Raw genomic sequence first — 15,325 nt, forward strand, 5'->3', positions numbered from 1 at the left:
ACTGATGGGAGAGGTGATTAAAGGTGGCCTTACGGAGCCTTGGAATTGTGACAGGTGGAAAGGGTACAGTGATTAGCAAGAAAGGACAGAGAAAGAAAAGAGGCCTGGCGTGAAGTATGTTCTTGTAGGAGCAGGCCTGTGGGGTGACCAAAGGGCAAACAGGATGATGTTTCTCTGCCAGCTGGTAAAGGAAACGGGAGAGACATTGAAGTGACCAAGTCCTGTCCTTGCAGAAAGGAAGCACCCTTGTCCCCAGCTTACTTCTCCTATCGATTTAGCCCCAATTCTTCCCAAAGCCTTGCCAGGAGGGTCTATGGGTTTCCAGCCAGCACCATCACACTGGCCCAGCCAGACAGACTTTCTGCTCTCTGGATCTAAAAACAGACAAATAGTAACAGCCATTTATTGACTACGACTCATATGCTGGTTACTGTGGGGAGCCTTACAATCTATTTCTCATCATCACTTAACCATGCATATTAAATATTTTGAATCGATTTTGAATCGATTTTTAGCTCAGGGAAGCTAAATAACTTCCCAATTCACATAGTCGCAGAGTGTCAGAGAACGGATCCAACATCCCCTCTGTTTAATGACAGTTTTCTAGACAAATCCATCTGTGTTTACATAAATGAGGGACTAGCCACCTTCCCAAGCTGCCTGTGGTCTTTGTTCCATCTTGGGTGAGCTCTTTAAGAGGTACTTTCCTAAATAAAGTGAAAATAAAGAAATGAGGTATTACCTTACACCTGTCAGAATGGCTATCATCAACAAATGACAAGTGCTGGCGAGGATGTGGAGAAAAAGGAACCCTAGTACACTGCTGGTGGGAATGCAGGCTGGTGCAGCCATTATGGAGAACAGTATGGAGTTTCCTCAAAAAATTAAATATGATACTGCCATTTGACCCAGTGATCCCACTTCTAGAAATATATCCTAAGAATCCCGAAAAACCAATCAGAAAGAATATATACACCCATATGTTCATAGCAGTGCAATTTACAATAGCGAAGATCTGGAAACAGCCAAGTGCTCATCAACAAATGAGTGGATAAAAAAGCTGTGGTACATTTACATGGAATAATATGCAGCTATAAAAAAGAAGGATCTCTTACCCTTTGAGACAGCATGGAGGGACCTGGAGAGTAGTATGCTAAGTGAAATAAGCCAGTCAGAGAAAGACAAGTATCACATGATCTTACCCATATGTGGGATCTAATGAACAAAATAAACTGATGAACAAAATGGATCCAGAGACATAGAAACATGGAACAGATTGTGGAATCTTAGAGGGAAGGAAGGGGTGGGTGGCGAGACATTAACTGGGGAACTTATATGCATAGCCATGGACACAGACAAAAGTGTGTGAAGGCCTGGGAGGGGTGGTACAGGGTGGATGGGGTCAATGGAGAAAAAGGGGGACATCTGTAATACTTTCAACAATAAAGATAAATTTTAAAAAAAAGAAATCATTAAAAGCACACAATGTATGCTCTCATATACATACAGTGTACAGATTTGAATATAAAAGCATTCATTCACACATATGTTGTCTGACCAGTTTACCCATTATTTGTCTTCTCATTTTGTCTCTTGCAAAGACTTCATACTCATCTGAGAGATGCAGTTACCTCTGCTGATATGATAATATTGTCCAGAATTTGTTTTTCACCTTGTCTCTGTGTGTGGCCATAGGTAACCTTTCCCAGCATGCAGCCTGGGGCTGGCAATTCTCCTTGATGCCTGGTCCTGGGATAATATCAGACTTTTGATATCAGATCCCCAGGTTTTCCTCTTGGAGGCACAGGCCAGCCCCAGCCAGTGTTTTAGGCTTTCTTTCTTAAAATCTTCTCAATGAAAGCATTACTTGTCTGGGGGAATTATTCCTACCTGAACACAGCTTCTCCTTTAGTGTATTGTTGGATTTCCAGAACATTTTCTTCTCTCCATTTGATCCTAAATTAAATATTCACACCCCATACCTACATTCCCCTGGAACCTTCTTCTGAGTTTAGTTTTGAAATGTACATGTAATTTATTAGAATTATAATTATTAGCATAACCAGCTTGCAATAATAGCCCAGGTTCCTCCCCAGACATATTCTCAAGTACCCAATTTAGAGGGTTCTGGCAGGGAATTTTCTAGTCAAAGTCTAATCATTATAATTTCACAAATTTGCAAAGCCTTTCATTTTGCTAACACTGCCAGGATGTATTGGATGCCCAGGGTGTTTCTAAATACACTGTGCTAGGTTTGGGGATTGAAGTGATAAACAGTTTAGACTTGAGTCCTCCTCTTACAGAGCATATAATTTGGTAAAGGGCTGGGCCATTACAGTGCAGGGTCATAAGTATCCTGAGAGGACACTTACCTGGTCCTAAAAAAGCCCATGATAGAGACACCTAAGCCAGGGTGGGGATCAGTGAGTGACAGCTAAACTGAAATCTGAAGGGCAGGGCAGCAAGGCAGTGGGAGGGAGGTATTCCAGCTGAGGTTGCAGCACACGGAAGGAGCAGAGGAGAAAGTGTGAGGCCATCATGGAACCGGGCAAGTTCAGTGTGGAGAGCTGAGGGCCAGCAAGGAGAGCCTTTGAAAGCCCTCAAGCCTGGCTCCCTACCTCCAGACACCTCCCTTGGGTTTTCTCAGGCCACCCTGCTCCAGACAACTGGGCAATAGAGCTGGAATGGAGGAGCAATGCTGGAGGTGAGAGGACATTGGTCCTTGAGGGAGAATCAGAGGCAGGGAGAATGGGAAGTGGATTAAAACAGGCCTTCCATAGTGCCTTACACACAGTAATCCCTCCATGGACATTGAACGGATTAGTGATTGGATACATAAATTGATTTTACCAAAGAAAATTCATACAAGTGTGGTCCAATGTCATAGTGTAAGTACTGTGATTGTTTATGAAAGGATAAATAGTTTACTGGGAATAGGATAGAAATGGTTTAGTTAGAAGTGAGTTCTGATTTCTAAACAACCACCCTACCAAAACCTTAGCGTGGAACTCGTTTGTAAATAAGAGGCTGTCTCAAATGTTGTAATTGTCCAACAGTTTAGTTCCCTATCCTCTCAGGGCAAAAGAACATGGTTTAAAAATAAGTATTTCTTGCCCAGCTGTGTGGCTCAGTGGTTGAATGTTGACCTCTGAACCAGGAGGTTAAGGTTCCATTCCCAGTCAGGGCACATGCCTGGGTTTTGGGCTGGATCCCCAGGAGGAGGTGTGCATGAGACAGCTGATGAATGATGCTCTCTCACCATTGATGTTTCTATCTCTCTCTCCCACTCCCTTCCTCTCTGAAGTCAATAAAAATATATTTAAAAATAGAAAAATAATAATTATTATAAGCATAATAATAATAGGAACATGATAGATATTCTATAAAAATTGGTTATTCATTTTTAGATACTAATCCAATAAATTATTTTATGTAAAAAGGAAGATTCAATGAAATATTATAGTTTATTAACATCTAGTTCATATTCATTTAAAATAAAATATTGTTTCAAATCACTTTTTTTAAACACAAATTTTAAATTGTTTTTGTTGTATAAGGTTCTTAATACAATAGGTCAAAGGCCCTGATTCTCTAAATTTGAAAATAATAGAAGCTTTATAAAAATGTGATTTTGTTGTTTTCAAATATAAACAGCCACACTTCATTTTGGTAAGGTTGTAAAATTAAATTTAAAACTATAAAAACTTTAACCAAAATTTAAATTTTATCTACTTCTCCATTAGATCATTAAAAGCTAGAGTTTGGTGTCAAAAGAGCACCAAGAAAAAAACGCCAAAGGCAAATAAATGTTTGCTCTTAGGACAATAAAATGTTCCTGTCACGTCACTAATGTTATCTAGCTATATTTCATTTTTATTAAATCTTCAAGATAATAAGGAGATGCATGGAAGAAAGCATCTAGCTGACCTGGTGGCTACACTGGTAGGACTTCAGTTAACAACATGGGGAGTGACAGTGGGAAAAAGCCTATTGGTTGTTTGATGTTTAATGCAAATTAAATATTTTTGTGATTTTGTGAATGCATTTTATCTTCTTTCATATGCCTCATAGAAGTGGAGGTCAGGCACTGTTGATAGCACAGATATAAATTAATATTCATATAACAACATACTAAAAAATTGACAGAACAAAAGTCTCTGGTATCTAGACAAAATGTAGCTTCATAGAAAAATTAACGCAATAATATAATTATTACCAAGGCTATTGCAGTGACATCATACAAATGTTATTCTTAGTTTTTTTGTTTCAAAACTATCTTCTTCCCATTTATATTATCTTCAGAAATCACCTCTTATTCCTGGATTTTGCTATGATAATTTTTTTTAAAGAGGTTCTTTAAAAAAAAAAAAAAAGACTTATGTTAGAGTGTGGCAAATTCACCTCCTCTTCTCCATGACAACAGAAGCTGTAACCATGGCAACAGTAATGGGCCAGAGAGATTAGGGCCAGAGTGGAGATTAGGCCTCCAAGAGCAAAGAAAAGGAGTCCTGATTGGTTCCTTATTGAGTGAGACCTCTGTGAAGACAAGTTACTGTTGAGAGAAAGCATGGAGGATTAATAAGAACAAAATTAATTTCCTTGTGTAAAGCAAGAAGCCATTCCTTTGTGAAAAATGTGTCCCTTCCTTTTCATAGAAGGACCGTTTAAATTGAAGTAAAGAGTCCATGGTTGATTCTATTCTGAGCTCTATCTGTGCCATCGAGTGTAGACCAGCTCTGTGAGAAGGCACTCGGGGAAGCTGGACAGGAGAGCATCTGAGTGGAGACTCCATTGTGCTCCTTCCTGCAGTCCCTGAGTGGATGGCAAACCCAGTCGACTTTGGATGTGATATCATCCATAAGTGAGCTGCTTTGGGACAAAAAGGATTTGAAAATTTCTCTCCTGTTCTTTTAAAAATTATTTTCCAACTTGAAAATTTTCCGAAGATTTTTCAAAGTCATCATTGATCACCTTTTGTGTTTAAAAAATCTTTTGTAAAAATAGTCCGTAAGAATCCCCTTTTCTTTAAACTGATAAGATGTACAGGCATTACATTTTGAGAAAAAGTCCAATGATTTCACATCAGCGCATTGATAAATGGAGTATTCATTTTTAAAAGTTATAGACATGAGAATGTTTAGTCAAATGGTATGAATATTTTTCATTTTAAAGAATTTTGCCAAATTGACTTCTGAAATCTGTACTCTCATAGGCTTCAGCTGAGAGCGTAAGGGAATGGAACTCCATGGCCAAAACTAGGTAGTAACACTCTCTAAAGTCTTGCTGCTCAGATTGTTTTATTTTTTAAATATGTATTTATTGATTTCAGAGAGGAATGGAGAGGGAGAGGAAAATAGAAACATCACTGATGATAAGAGAGTCATTGATCAGCTGCCTCCTGCACGCCCCACACGGGGGATCGAGCCTGCAACTAGGGCATGTGCCCTGACCTGGAATCAAACCGTGACCCTCTGCTTCATAGGTTGATGCTCAACCCCTGAGCCACACTGACTGAGTACAGACAGATTGTTTAAATAGACTTTATTCAGACAGACATTTTTAGATTTTATTTTAATTCACATTTATTTGTCAGGTTGAACCTTATTTTAAAATAAGATTCCTCATTATGTTATCGATTTTTAGACATGCTTTTTTAATTTTATAGATATGAATTCGTACCTGGTAGAGACATATTTTGTGAATGCGTTGGGTCCATCTTGCCAAAAGACAGGCACCTAAGTCAAGAGGAAAGTGGGCGTTAAGTGGGTGAGGTGGGTTTCTCAAAGGGTGGGGGCTGCCTGTGCCAAGGCCCTGGGAACTGCTCGTGGCTCAGCGCGCACCTCCTACCCTCCCCTCCACTCTGCCACAGAGCTCGCTAAAGAGCCAGGAGCCTCCGTGGAAGCTGCCGAGGACCACTCTCTTCCGGGCCTGGAGAAGGGCAGACATAGGGTAGATGCTCTAGAACAGTGGTCGGCAAACTGCGGCTCACGAGCCACATGCGGCTCTTTGGCCCCTTGAGTGTGGCTCTTCCACAAAATACCACGGCCTGGGCCAGTCTATTTTGAAGAAGTGGCGTTAGAAGAAGTTTAAGTTTAAAAAATGTGGCTCTCAAAAGAAATTTCAATCGTTGTACTGTTGCTATTTGGCTCTGTTGCCTAATGAGTTTGCCGACCACTGCTCTAGAATACTTGCTGAGTGAAGAGAGCCAATGATCGCTGCTTGCTGTGGACATCTACGAGCCTCTGCCCAAAGGTGGCATCTTTGCGGTGATAGGAACGCACTAGGCTACTGTGCAGGATGGCCATCTGCCTTGGGATCATCCTCAACGAGTGGAGGAGCACAGGATGGTAGATCAATACCCAGCCTGCTTCCTGCAGAAGTGGATCGCTCAGAGGCTTGTGGCACGCTGACTCCCAGGGTCCCCAGCGGGGCTCCCTTCAGTTTCCCAGCAATAACTGTCAGCTCCCTCCCTGCTGTCTCACTTCCCCACTCCCCGAGGGTGTCTCCTGGGATCACCTTCCAAACAAAGCATTTGCACTTAAGTTCTTTTCTAACACGCTCTCTTTGTGGAGGAAGCAAACCAAGAAAAGTGACCAACAGGAGCCAGGCCAGCAGGCAGACTGAGAAGTGTGGAGTTTCTGAGGGGAAGAGTAGACCTGGAGGATAATAAACAGTGGAGTGGTAGGGCCAGATGTGTCCTTTACCAGCTTATTCTGGACGCTGCACAGAGAACACCCGCGCGGGAGGTGAGGGGCAGGGGAAGCAGAGGAGCTGGAAGAGAGCATGACAGTCCTGTGGGGAGAGAGTGTGGGCTGTAAGTGTGACCATGCAGATAAAGTGAGTTGTCCAGGAGTGGGCATCCCAGAAGGGGCAAATGGGAGAGAGTCGGGAATGGCAGCCACAATTGGGGTTTCGGGCTGTACAGTTGAGAGGACAGTGTAGACATGAGTGAGTTAAGCCGCCTTGGATGGGAAGCAGAGAGTGAGTGGGAGGGAGGGATGAATTCCCTTCATGGGGCTGGTTGGCACTGTCCATGGTGTATGCGTGTAAGGGCTTTTGTCAAGAGGGTTAATATCACCCATATTTTGGACAGAGGTGCTACCTATCTGGGCATCAGCCTTCCACCCTCCCCTCTCCACTCTGCCAGTCTCCCATTTATTTCAAATGCTGTGCTGATCAAGAGAGCAAGGGGGAATTCTACCAATGAAGACGTGGGCTGAGAATCTGCAGAGCCAGAAGTTACTTTGAAAGCTTTCTGCAGTTCTTTAAAACCTCTCCCTTTGTATCACTGGTGTGTATCGTAAATTGATAATGTTTCTGGAACCACTGGGAGATGAGGTGGCCCCCAGCCCCCAAATGGGTTTTCTAGCTAACAGGAGAGCAGTTCCCAGCACCGGGCCCGAGGAGAGAGAGAACGCAAGAAAGGAGACTTCCTTTCATAAGAACTGGATACGAATGGAGCACAAGAGCCAGTATGAAGATTAAATGTAGGCAAATGGGTTCTTGTGATGTGGGGACAGAACTCACCTGTCAGAATGGAACTCACATTCCCCAGACCTGGGGACTTGAATAAGTCAGAAGAAAATATCTTTCCCGCAAAGGTGAATTATGAATTCTCACACACACACACACACACACACACACACACACACACAATCAAAAACTTCTAATACAGGTTAGAAATGCCCCAAAAGTTTAAAAAACCAGTTTTGCAATTGTGAATGATTGAGTTATTCCTATGAGTAACAATTGTCAGATTTTGATCATTTTGATAGGTGCAGTTGCCTATCTTTATGTGATTTTTTTTTTTGGCATTTCCCTTACTAGCAGATAGTCCAAGAGAACTGTTTCTACCTTTTGTTAGCTTCCATCAATTTTAATGTACTTCTTTAAGTTTTCTGTGGTCTTAGGAAATGCATAGGAAAGCTCCTCAAATTATACCAAAAACAGTGTAAAGAGGCTCTGAGAGGAATGAGGTTCTGTAACAGCTACTTGGTTATCTGAGGCATTTATCAATACGTGCAGGTCCATGGTCATGTTTCCCCATTTCATACTTAAATAGGGCATTTATTCTTATTGTCATTGATCTCATGATTACTAGAAACTGGAAAAATATGAGTCAAATTACATATGCGATTAATTAGCCACCTTTTCATCAACTCCAAGGACTCCTGTTAGACCTTTGATTCCATTTACTGTTTCTTTGCTTTCCTGGTTTGTCTTCATTTCCGTAGCATCTGTGTGAATGTGCCATTCTGTGTTTGCTGCTGGGTCTGCTTTGCTTCCCTGCCCTTTGCCCACCCGTGGCACCAGCACCTCTGACCGCCTCCTCTCCTTTCTCCTCAGCTATCCCAAGCTCCAGTGTGCTCCCTTCTGCTCCCAGAGATGTGGTCCCTGTCTTGGTTTCCAGTCGGTTCATCCGTCTCAGCTGGCGCCCACCCGCAGAAGCAAAAGGGAACATTCAAACCTTCACCGTCTTTTTCTCCAGAGAAGGTGACAACAGGTAGGCACTACCAGTAGAATCCAGTCTAGCCATCCCTCTCTTTAGAGGTACACTGTGGGGCACTGGCAGCGGGCGTTCTTGGCAGGGACCTCGGAGAGCTGTGGAATCTACTCTGTTTCCTTCACCCATTACTAAATGGAGACTTTATGACTCCTTTGCCTGTGTGGTTTTTCTTTTATTAAAATACTAGAGCCCCAGTGCACAAAATTTGTGCACTCAGAGGGGGAGTTTCCTCAGCCCAGCCTGTGCCCTCTTGCAGTCCAGGAGTCCTCGGGGGATGTCCGACTGACAGCTTTAGCTCTGCCGCGGAGGCGAGAGAGGCTCCTGCCACGGCCGCTGTGCTCGCCAGCCCTGAGCCCAGCTCAGGGCTTCTGGCTGAGCGGAGCTCCCCCTGTAGGAGTGCACTGACCACCAGGGGACATCTCCTGCATTGAGCTTCTGCCCCCTGGTGGTCAGTGCACGTCGTAGAGACCAGTCATTCCACTGTTCAGTTGATTTGCATATTAGCCTTTTATTATATAGGATGTTTTTTAAAAATTGATTTTAGAGAAAGAGGAAAGGAGAGAGGGAGAAAGAAACATGGGTGTGAGAGAGAAAAACTGACCAGCTGCCTTCTGCATGCCCCCTATAGGGAATCAAACCCCAAACCTGGGCAAGTACCCTGACCGGGAATCGAACCAGTGACCTCTTGTTGCATGGGATGATGCTCAACCACCTGTTTCTGAGCTGTGATGCTTGTTTGCTCATATTTATTTAACTCCTTAACACAATAGCTTTCTAAACGTCGTGGATTGAACATTTGCCTCAGATTAGCAATGACTTTTTCAGGCAAATTACTCTAGCTCAGATTATCATTAATTTGCCCAATTAATTAATGATGGCAATAAATGCAAGTGCCATAGTAAACATTTTTTTTCTTATTCGTCCACCTTGGTGCTTTCACTCCATAAATCAGAGAATAGCATAAATTTTAGATCCTAAAAGTCAGAATTCACAAGACACAATGGCTTCAGAGATATCCATCTATCCCCCCTTAGTACCCAAAAATCATTCGACTTGAAAGGGATCTTTTGAATCCTTCTACGTGAACTTCCTTCTACTTGAACACTTAGAGAAGGATGCTCTGGAGAGGCTGAAATCACATCCCATGCCCACAGAGTAAGCATGGATAACGGGAGCAGGCATTTATTGAGCACTTACTGTGCCAGGTACCAGGCTAAGCATCTGACAGAAGTTGTCTTATCAAATCCTCACAACAGAAACATCACCTTCAGGAAGAAGTTTGCACCTCTGGGATACAGCTAGCAAGTGGTGGGACCAGGATTTAGTACAGGCCTGACTCTAAAGCAGGCACTCTCATTGGCTACCTAACTGCCTCCTAACTGATCAACCTGAAAAAGAACCAAGCTCTCTTGATATTTTTTTAGAATTATGACATGAATTTCCTCTGTAAGCTTATTTCTAATAATTTTCTGACTTGATGGCTTAGTTTATTTGCATCATTTATTTACCATATAAAACTTACAGGAGTGCCCTAACCAGTTTGGCTCAGTGGGTAGAGTGTTGGCCTGCAGACTGAAGGGTCCCAGATTCGATTCCAGTCAAGGGCATGTGCTTTGGTTGTGGGCACATCCCCAGTAGGAGGTGTGCAGGAGGCAGCTGATGGATGTTTCTCTCTCATCGATGTTTCTAACTCTCTATCCCTCTCCTTTCCTCTCTGTAAAAAAATCAATAAAATATATATTTTTAAAAACTTACAGGAACAAACTTTTTAATTCATGCATATTCTATCATACCGCCCACTTAGTAATCTAAAGTGACTTATGGAGTGTGGGACAGTGTTGCTGAAAGGTTAAGGCTGTGTGGCTCTGGAATTGAATTGCATGGGTTTCAATCCTGGCTCAGAATTTTACTAGCTGTGTGGCCTTGGGCCAATTATTGGTGCCTTTCATTCCTCACTTGGGATCATAATTGACCCAACATGTAAGGTTGTGATGAGTATTAAATGAAGTTAAGAAAAAGTGCCTAAGACAGATGCCCATCGCCTGGTGCCCCATAAGCACTCCATTCTTGTTAGCAGTGCCATGTGCAAATCATGGTGTAGGTTAGAAATGAACGTCAGTGGAATGTAGATATTCTCCAATTCATAATTAGAAAGGACTTTACCACTTTCACAAACATTAGCCCATTTGATCCTCAGATAAAGCAGGAATAATAATCTCCATATTACAGATGAGCACGCCTTGCTCTGTTCATAAAGTCTCAAAAATGCTGCCTGAAGAGCTACACAACTAGTAAATACTAAAAGCAGGATTTAAATGCCAGGTTTCCAGCCCAGTGATCTCCTCACTGTACAATACAAAGTAAAAGATATTTGCTAAAAGTGCTACATATAAAGAGTGCAGGAGTTCAGATGAGAGGAGTAAAAACACTTTCATGAGCATCATTCAATTTAATCCTCACCATGACCCTGTGAGGTAGGCAGATAAGTGACTGGTGTCTTCCTTTTGCAAATGAAGCAGGAGGGCTCCGAGATAGCCCCCGACTTGCTCAAGGTCACATGCTGACTTTGTGGCAGAACAAAGTCAGGGTCTTCCATGTGCAGGGCTGTATGCAATACAGTGCTTTATGCTGCCTCGGGAAACCCCTGCTCACTGCGTGGAAGTAGAGAGCAGCTCTTCATGATTGACATGGAGGATTCACTTTAGAATTCACTGTGCATTGGATTATCTTTTTAAATATATTTTTATTGATTTCAGAGAGGAAGGAAGAGGGAGAGAAACATCAATGATGAGAGAGAAACATTGATCAGCTGCCTTCTGCATGCCCCCTACTAGGGATTGAACTGGCAACCTGGGCATGTGCCCCTGATTGGGACCCTTCAGTCCACAGATCAATACTCTATCCACTGAGCCAAACCAGCTAGGGTGATTTTCTACTGAGCCAAACCAGCTAGGGTGATTTTCTGTCATTTTTTTTAAAATATATTTTTTTATTGATTTCAGAGAGGAAGGGAGAAGGAGAGAGAGATCCAAACATCAATGATGAGAGAGAATCATTAATTAGCTGCCTCCCGCACCCCCTCTCCCCACTCGGGAGCGAGCCTGCAACCCCGGCATGTACCCTGTCTGGGAATGGAACCTTGACACTCCACCACTGAGCTGCGCTGGCCGGGCAGATCTTCAACATGGTGTTTACATGTCCTTCCCCTGCTCTGCAGCGTTGAGGACCGCGCAGCTGATGCAGCTTGTAATGGTGAACGAGTGGGTTGTGAGGGAAGGAGAGCAAGGCTCCGAATCCAAAGCACCACACTCTGGCCCTGGCTTGAGGCTCAGCAGGAATGGCCCTCCAGTCACTCTGCTCCTCAGTGAAAGTCAGCCCCGTCCTTTCCACCTCAAAGTGGGTTTAGGATGAGAGAACTGTGATTTAATTCTTCCAGTGGGTTGAATGGATATTTAAAGGTATGCCATTTCTAAATGCCATATACAAATGAGTGACCCTTTATTCATTTGCCTAGCACCGCGATTGAAGTAATAGAGAAGCCAACAGTCTCTTTGGGAGCAGTTTAACAGTGTTGGGAGGATCATTCTGCTGATGAGTATATAACCACACACCGAGTGGAGAGCTCTAAGGGGAAGGAACACGCTTCTGGAAGAGAAGTTACGGAGCATGTGCACAATGTCTAGGCCACAGTCAGACTTGCATTTAGAGAGGGTGATGATGGCTGCAGAGTGGAAGTTTGACCAGAGGCAGTGGGTGGGTGCTGGGGAGCCCTCTGGCAGGAGTCCAGGCTGGAGAGGATGCTGGGTCGGATTAAGGGGGTCTGGGTGGAGGTGGAGCAGGTGACAGATTCTGGAGATATTTAGGTAACAACACTGACAGGACCGGGTGATGGCTTGGACATTCACGGTGAGGGAGAGGAGATTTTCCAAGAGAGCTCCTAGGTCTCTGGCTTCTGGAAATGGGTGGGTGGTGGGGGCAATGTGCTGAGTGAGATGAGGATACTGGAAAGACCCAGATTTGGGAACAAAGGACATCAGGTCCATTTCAGACTTGTTGGTTTGACATACCTTTACAATATTCAAGGGGGAATGTCAAGCAGGCCCTTGCAATTAGGCCACTGGAGCTCAGAGGAGAAGTTCAGGCCTGATATATAGACCAGGAATGTGTCTACACATAGCTGATAACTGCAATGGAGAAAGATAAGATTCCCTTTTGCCCCTCCCCCCCCCAAAAAAAAAACCAACAACAACACAGAACTAGAAGATGACCCAGAGTGATCACAGATTTATTATGGGGCATTGACCAAAATCCAACAAAATAATTTTAATCCAAAACTTTGTCCATAAAAGATCTTTTTATTTGCTGTGGCAGTAGTTATTATGTGACTTGTCTCTTAGGAGTGTACTAGATGCTGAAACAGAGGTTATGTGAAAACGAAATGTTTAAAAGCCCGTTTCTCAGCCTATGCTTAGAAAGAAACAGTTTTTAACCTGGACGCAGTGGAAATCCCTCTGACCAAGGTGATCTCTATCCCCCACTTCGCCTTGTCTGGTGACGACTCACCTCTGAACCTGCCTCCTCTTCAAGACAGCGCCGACTGCAGAGGGTGCAGCTAGGGTGACAAGGAGTGTGACATTTGGGTGGCTGTCTCTTTTGTTGCCACTGTCACTTTGAACCCTGTTTCCTATTCCAGCGATTTTCAACTGGTGTGCCGCAAGAATTTTTAAAACACGCAGTACCTGACCTCATTTGCCTGGGATTGTCTAATAACGAAATGACAACAGCCAACACAATAGTCATCGGTGTGAATAAATCAAAAGTATATCTATTTTCTGTCAGATCAGCAAAAAATATATGTGTCGGTGTGCCGCCACATGTTAGTAATTAGTTTATATGTGCCGTGAGATGAAAAAGCTTGAAAAATGCTCCCTGTTCTAGCAAACACTGTATTGCAGTTTTGAAATCTTCTCATCATTGCACCATTCTTTCTCTCACTAAGGAAATAAAAATGAAAGTGGAGCGAATAAAGAGAAGACGTTAAAAATCTCTCCATTAAAAATAACAGAGCTCCTTCCTGACAAAGGGACAAAATATAATTCTTGTCCCTGGAAGCAACTAATTAGGCGTTTTCTACATCAAGGCAGCATCTGTGCTCACCTCACAGCTGTAACAAGTGTTAACACCCTGGTACACTTAGGCAAAACAGCATGTGTTTCCTTAGAATGTGTGCTAGAGACGTTACAAATGACCCACTAAGAACAGCATCATGCTTAATCTTTAATCTCTGTTTACTCCTGAAATGTAAATACAGAAGTGCTGGATTCAGCTAAAAACAAAAGCACGCAGGTGATTTTCTCTGCCCTTGAAGGATATTGGATTGGAAAGACTTCTTTGAGTAGATTCCACGCTCTCAGTTTTCACATAATGAAAGCGAAACACAGGAAGGTGGTGCGCATGCGAAGGCCACCCGTGGGACTAAGTTAGGATGGAGCATGGATAGAATCCAGCTCTGTGAGCATTTATGCGATCACACGCTGTGGAGATACCTTGCAATTCTTCTGTTAAAATTTTCCCATTTATATATGCATTCAATTAAAAAATTGTGAACACCAGCAACATTGCCATTCTTTTCTTTTAAATATTTTTTATTGATTTTTTACAGAGAGGAAGGGAGAGAGATAGAGAGTTAGAAACATCGATGAGAGAGAAACATCGACCAGCTGCCTCCTGCACACCCTCTACCGGGAATGTGCCCGCAACCAAGGTACATGCCCTTGACCAGCATCGAACTTGAGACCCTTCAGCCCGCAGGCCAAGGCTCTATCCACTGAGCCAAACTGGTTAGGGCAACATTGCCATTCTTTAGACCCAGTGGGTATATATGCTGAGTGTCAATAAAATACAAATGGAATGTGGCTTCTCTTCTAAAATAATTCACAATTGAGTCAAGGCGACAGATGTGTCTATTAATGCAGTGGAATATGTGCTAGAGTAGACGTGCAAACCAATAGCAGCGAAAGCACAAAGGAGAGAACATTCAATGCGCTGGAATCAGAGGACATAATGGTAGGAATCTACGGCCAGGATACGTCATTTGAATTGGATTTGAAGAATGAACAAGCTTTTGCCAAACCCAGAAAGCACTGCAAGTCAGGAGTAGGCAACTCCAGGAAAATCCGAATGAAACAGAACAAAACTGATGCGAGACAGGATGACAAGGACAGAGGAGCGAGGACGTGATCTGGTGTTGTGAGGCTTGGTGACTGCTGGTGAGTGTGAAAAGGGTCAGCCCACAGCTTGAAGGTCTTTGGCTCTTGTCCCAAGGGGCTGAGGTTGCATTAACCATAGGATGAAAATAATTAATACGCTCAAGGTGTGGGCATGGAGATGACCGCGTGTGTATGTTAGAAGAGAATCCCTGTCAATGGCAGATAGAAGAGCTGGGAAGCCAGTGAAGAAGCATCAGGAAAAGCTGTCCGAAGGCGATGCGTTGTGAGTACAAACCAGAGCAGGGCCGGTTCCAGGCGCAGGAGACTGGAGCCCAACCGGGGTCAGGTCTCCATGCAACTCATGCAAGTTCACATTCCCCGCCACCTGTTTCTCTTCGAGACTTCAGAGGGTCAGGACTCACGGGCTGAGCTCAGAAAAGCAGCAGCGATACTGTGACTGGGTCAAAGCGTGTGCTTTTAGAGCGTAGCCATTCTTTCCCAAAGAGCCTCAGCCACGGAACCCCAGCGCCCAGCACGGGGCAGAGTGCCTGCAGACGGCCTCCTCTTGGTCTCGGCGTGCAGGTGCCGGCGGGCAGGCTGCCTGCAGCTT

General features: G+C 43.6%; 1 protein-coding gene across 1 annotated transcript in view; it reads left to right on the forward strand.

Annotated features, from left to right (window-relative positions):
- The window catches only part of DCC (DCC netrin 1 receptor), a gene marked incomplete at both ends in the record, with an annotated part of 938,651 nt that overhangs the window by 674,592 nt on the left and 248,734 nt on the right, over positions 1-15,325 (forward strand). Inside the window, one exon of the mRNA XM_079784846.1 lies at positions 8,347-8,503. Coding sequence (XP_079640972.1) covers positions 8,347-8,503 — 157 coding nt within the window. The remainder of the gene's footprint in view (positions 1-8,346; positions 8,504-15,325) is intronic.

This window comes from Cnephaeus nilssonii (genome assembly GCF_951640355.1).
Source record: "Cnephaeus nilssonii genome assembly, chromosome: 11".
Taxonomy (NCBI): domain Eukaryota; kingdom Metazoa; phylum Chordata; class Mammalia; order Chiroptera; family Vespertilionidae; genus Cnephaeus; species Cnephaeus nilssonii.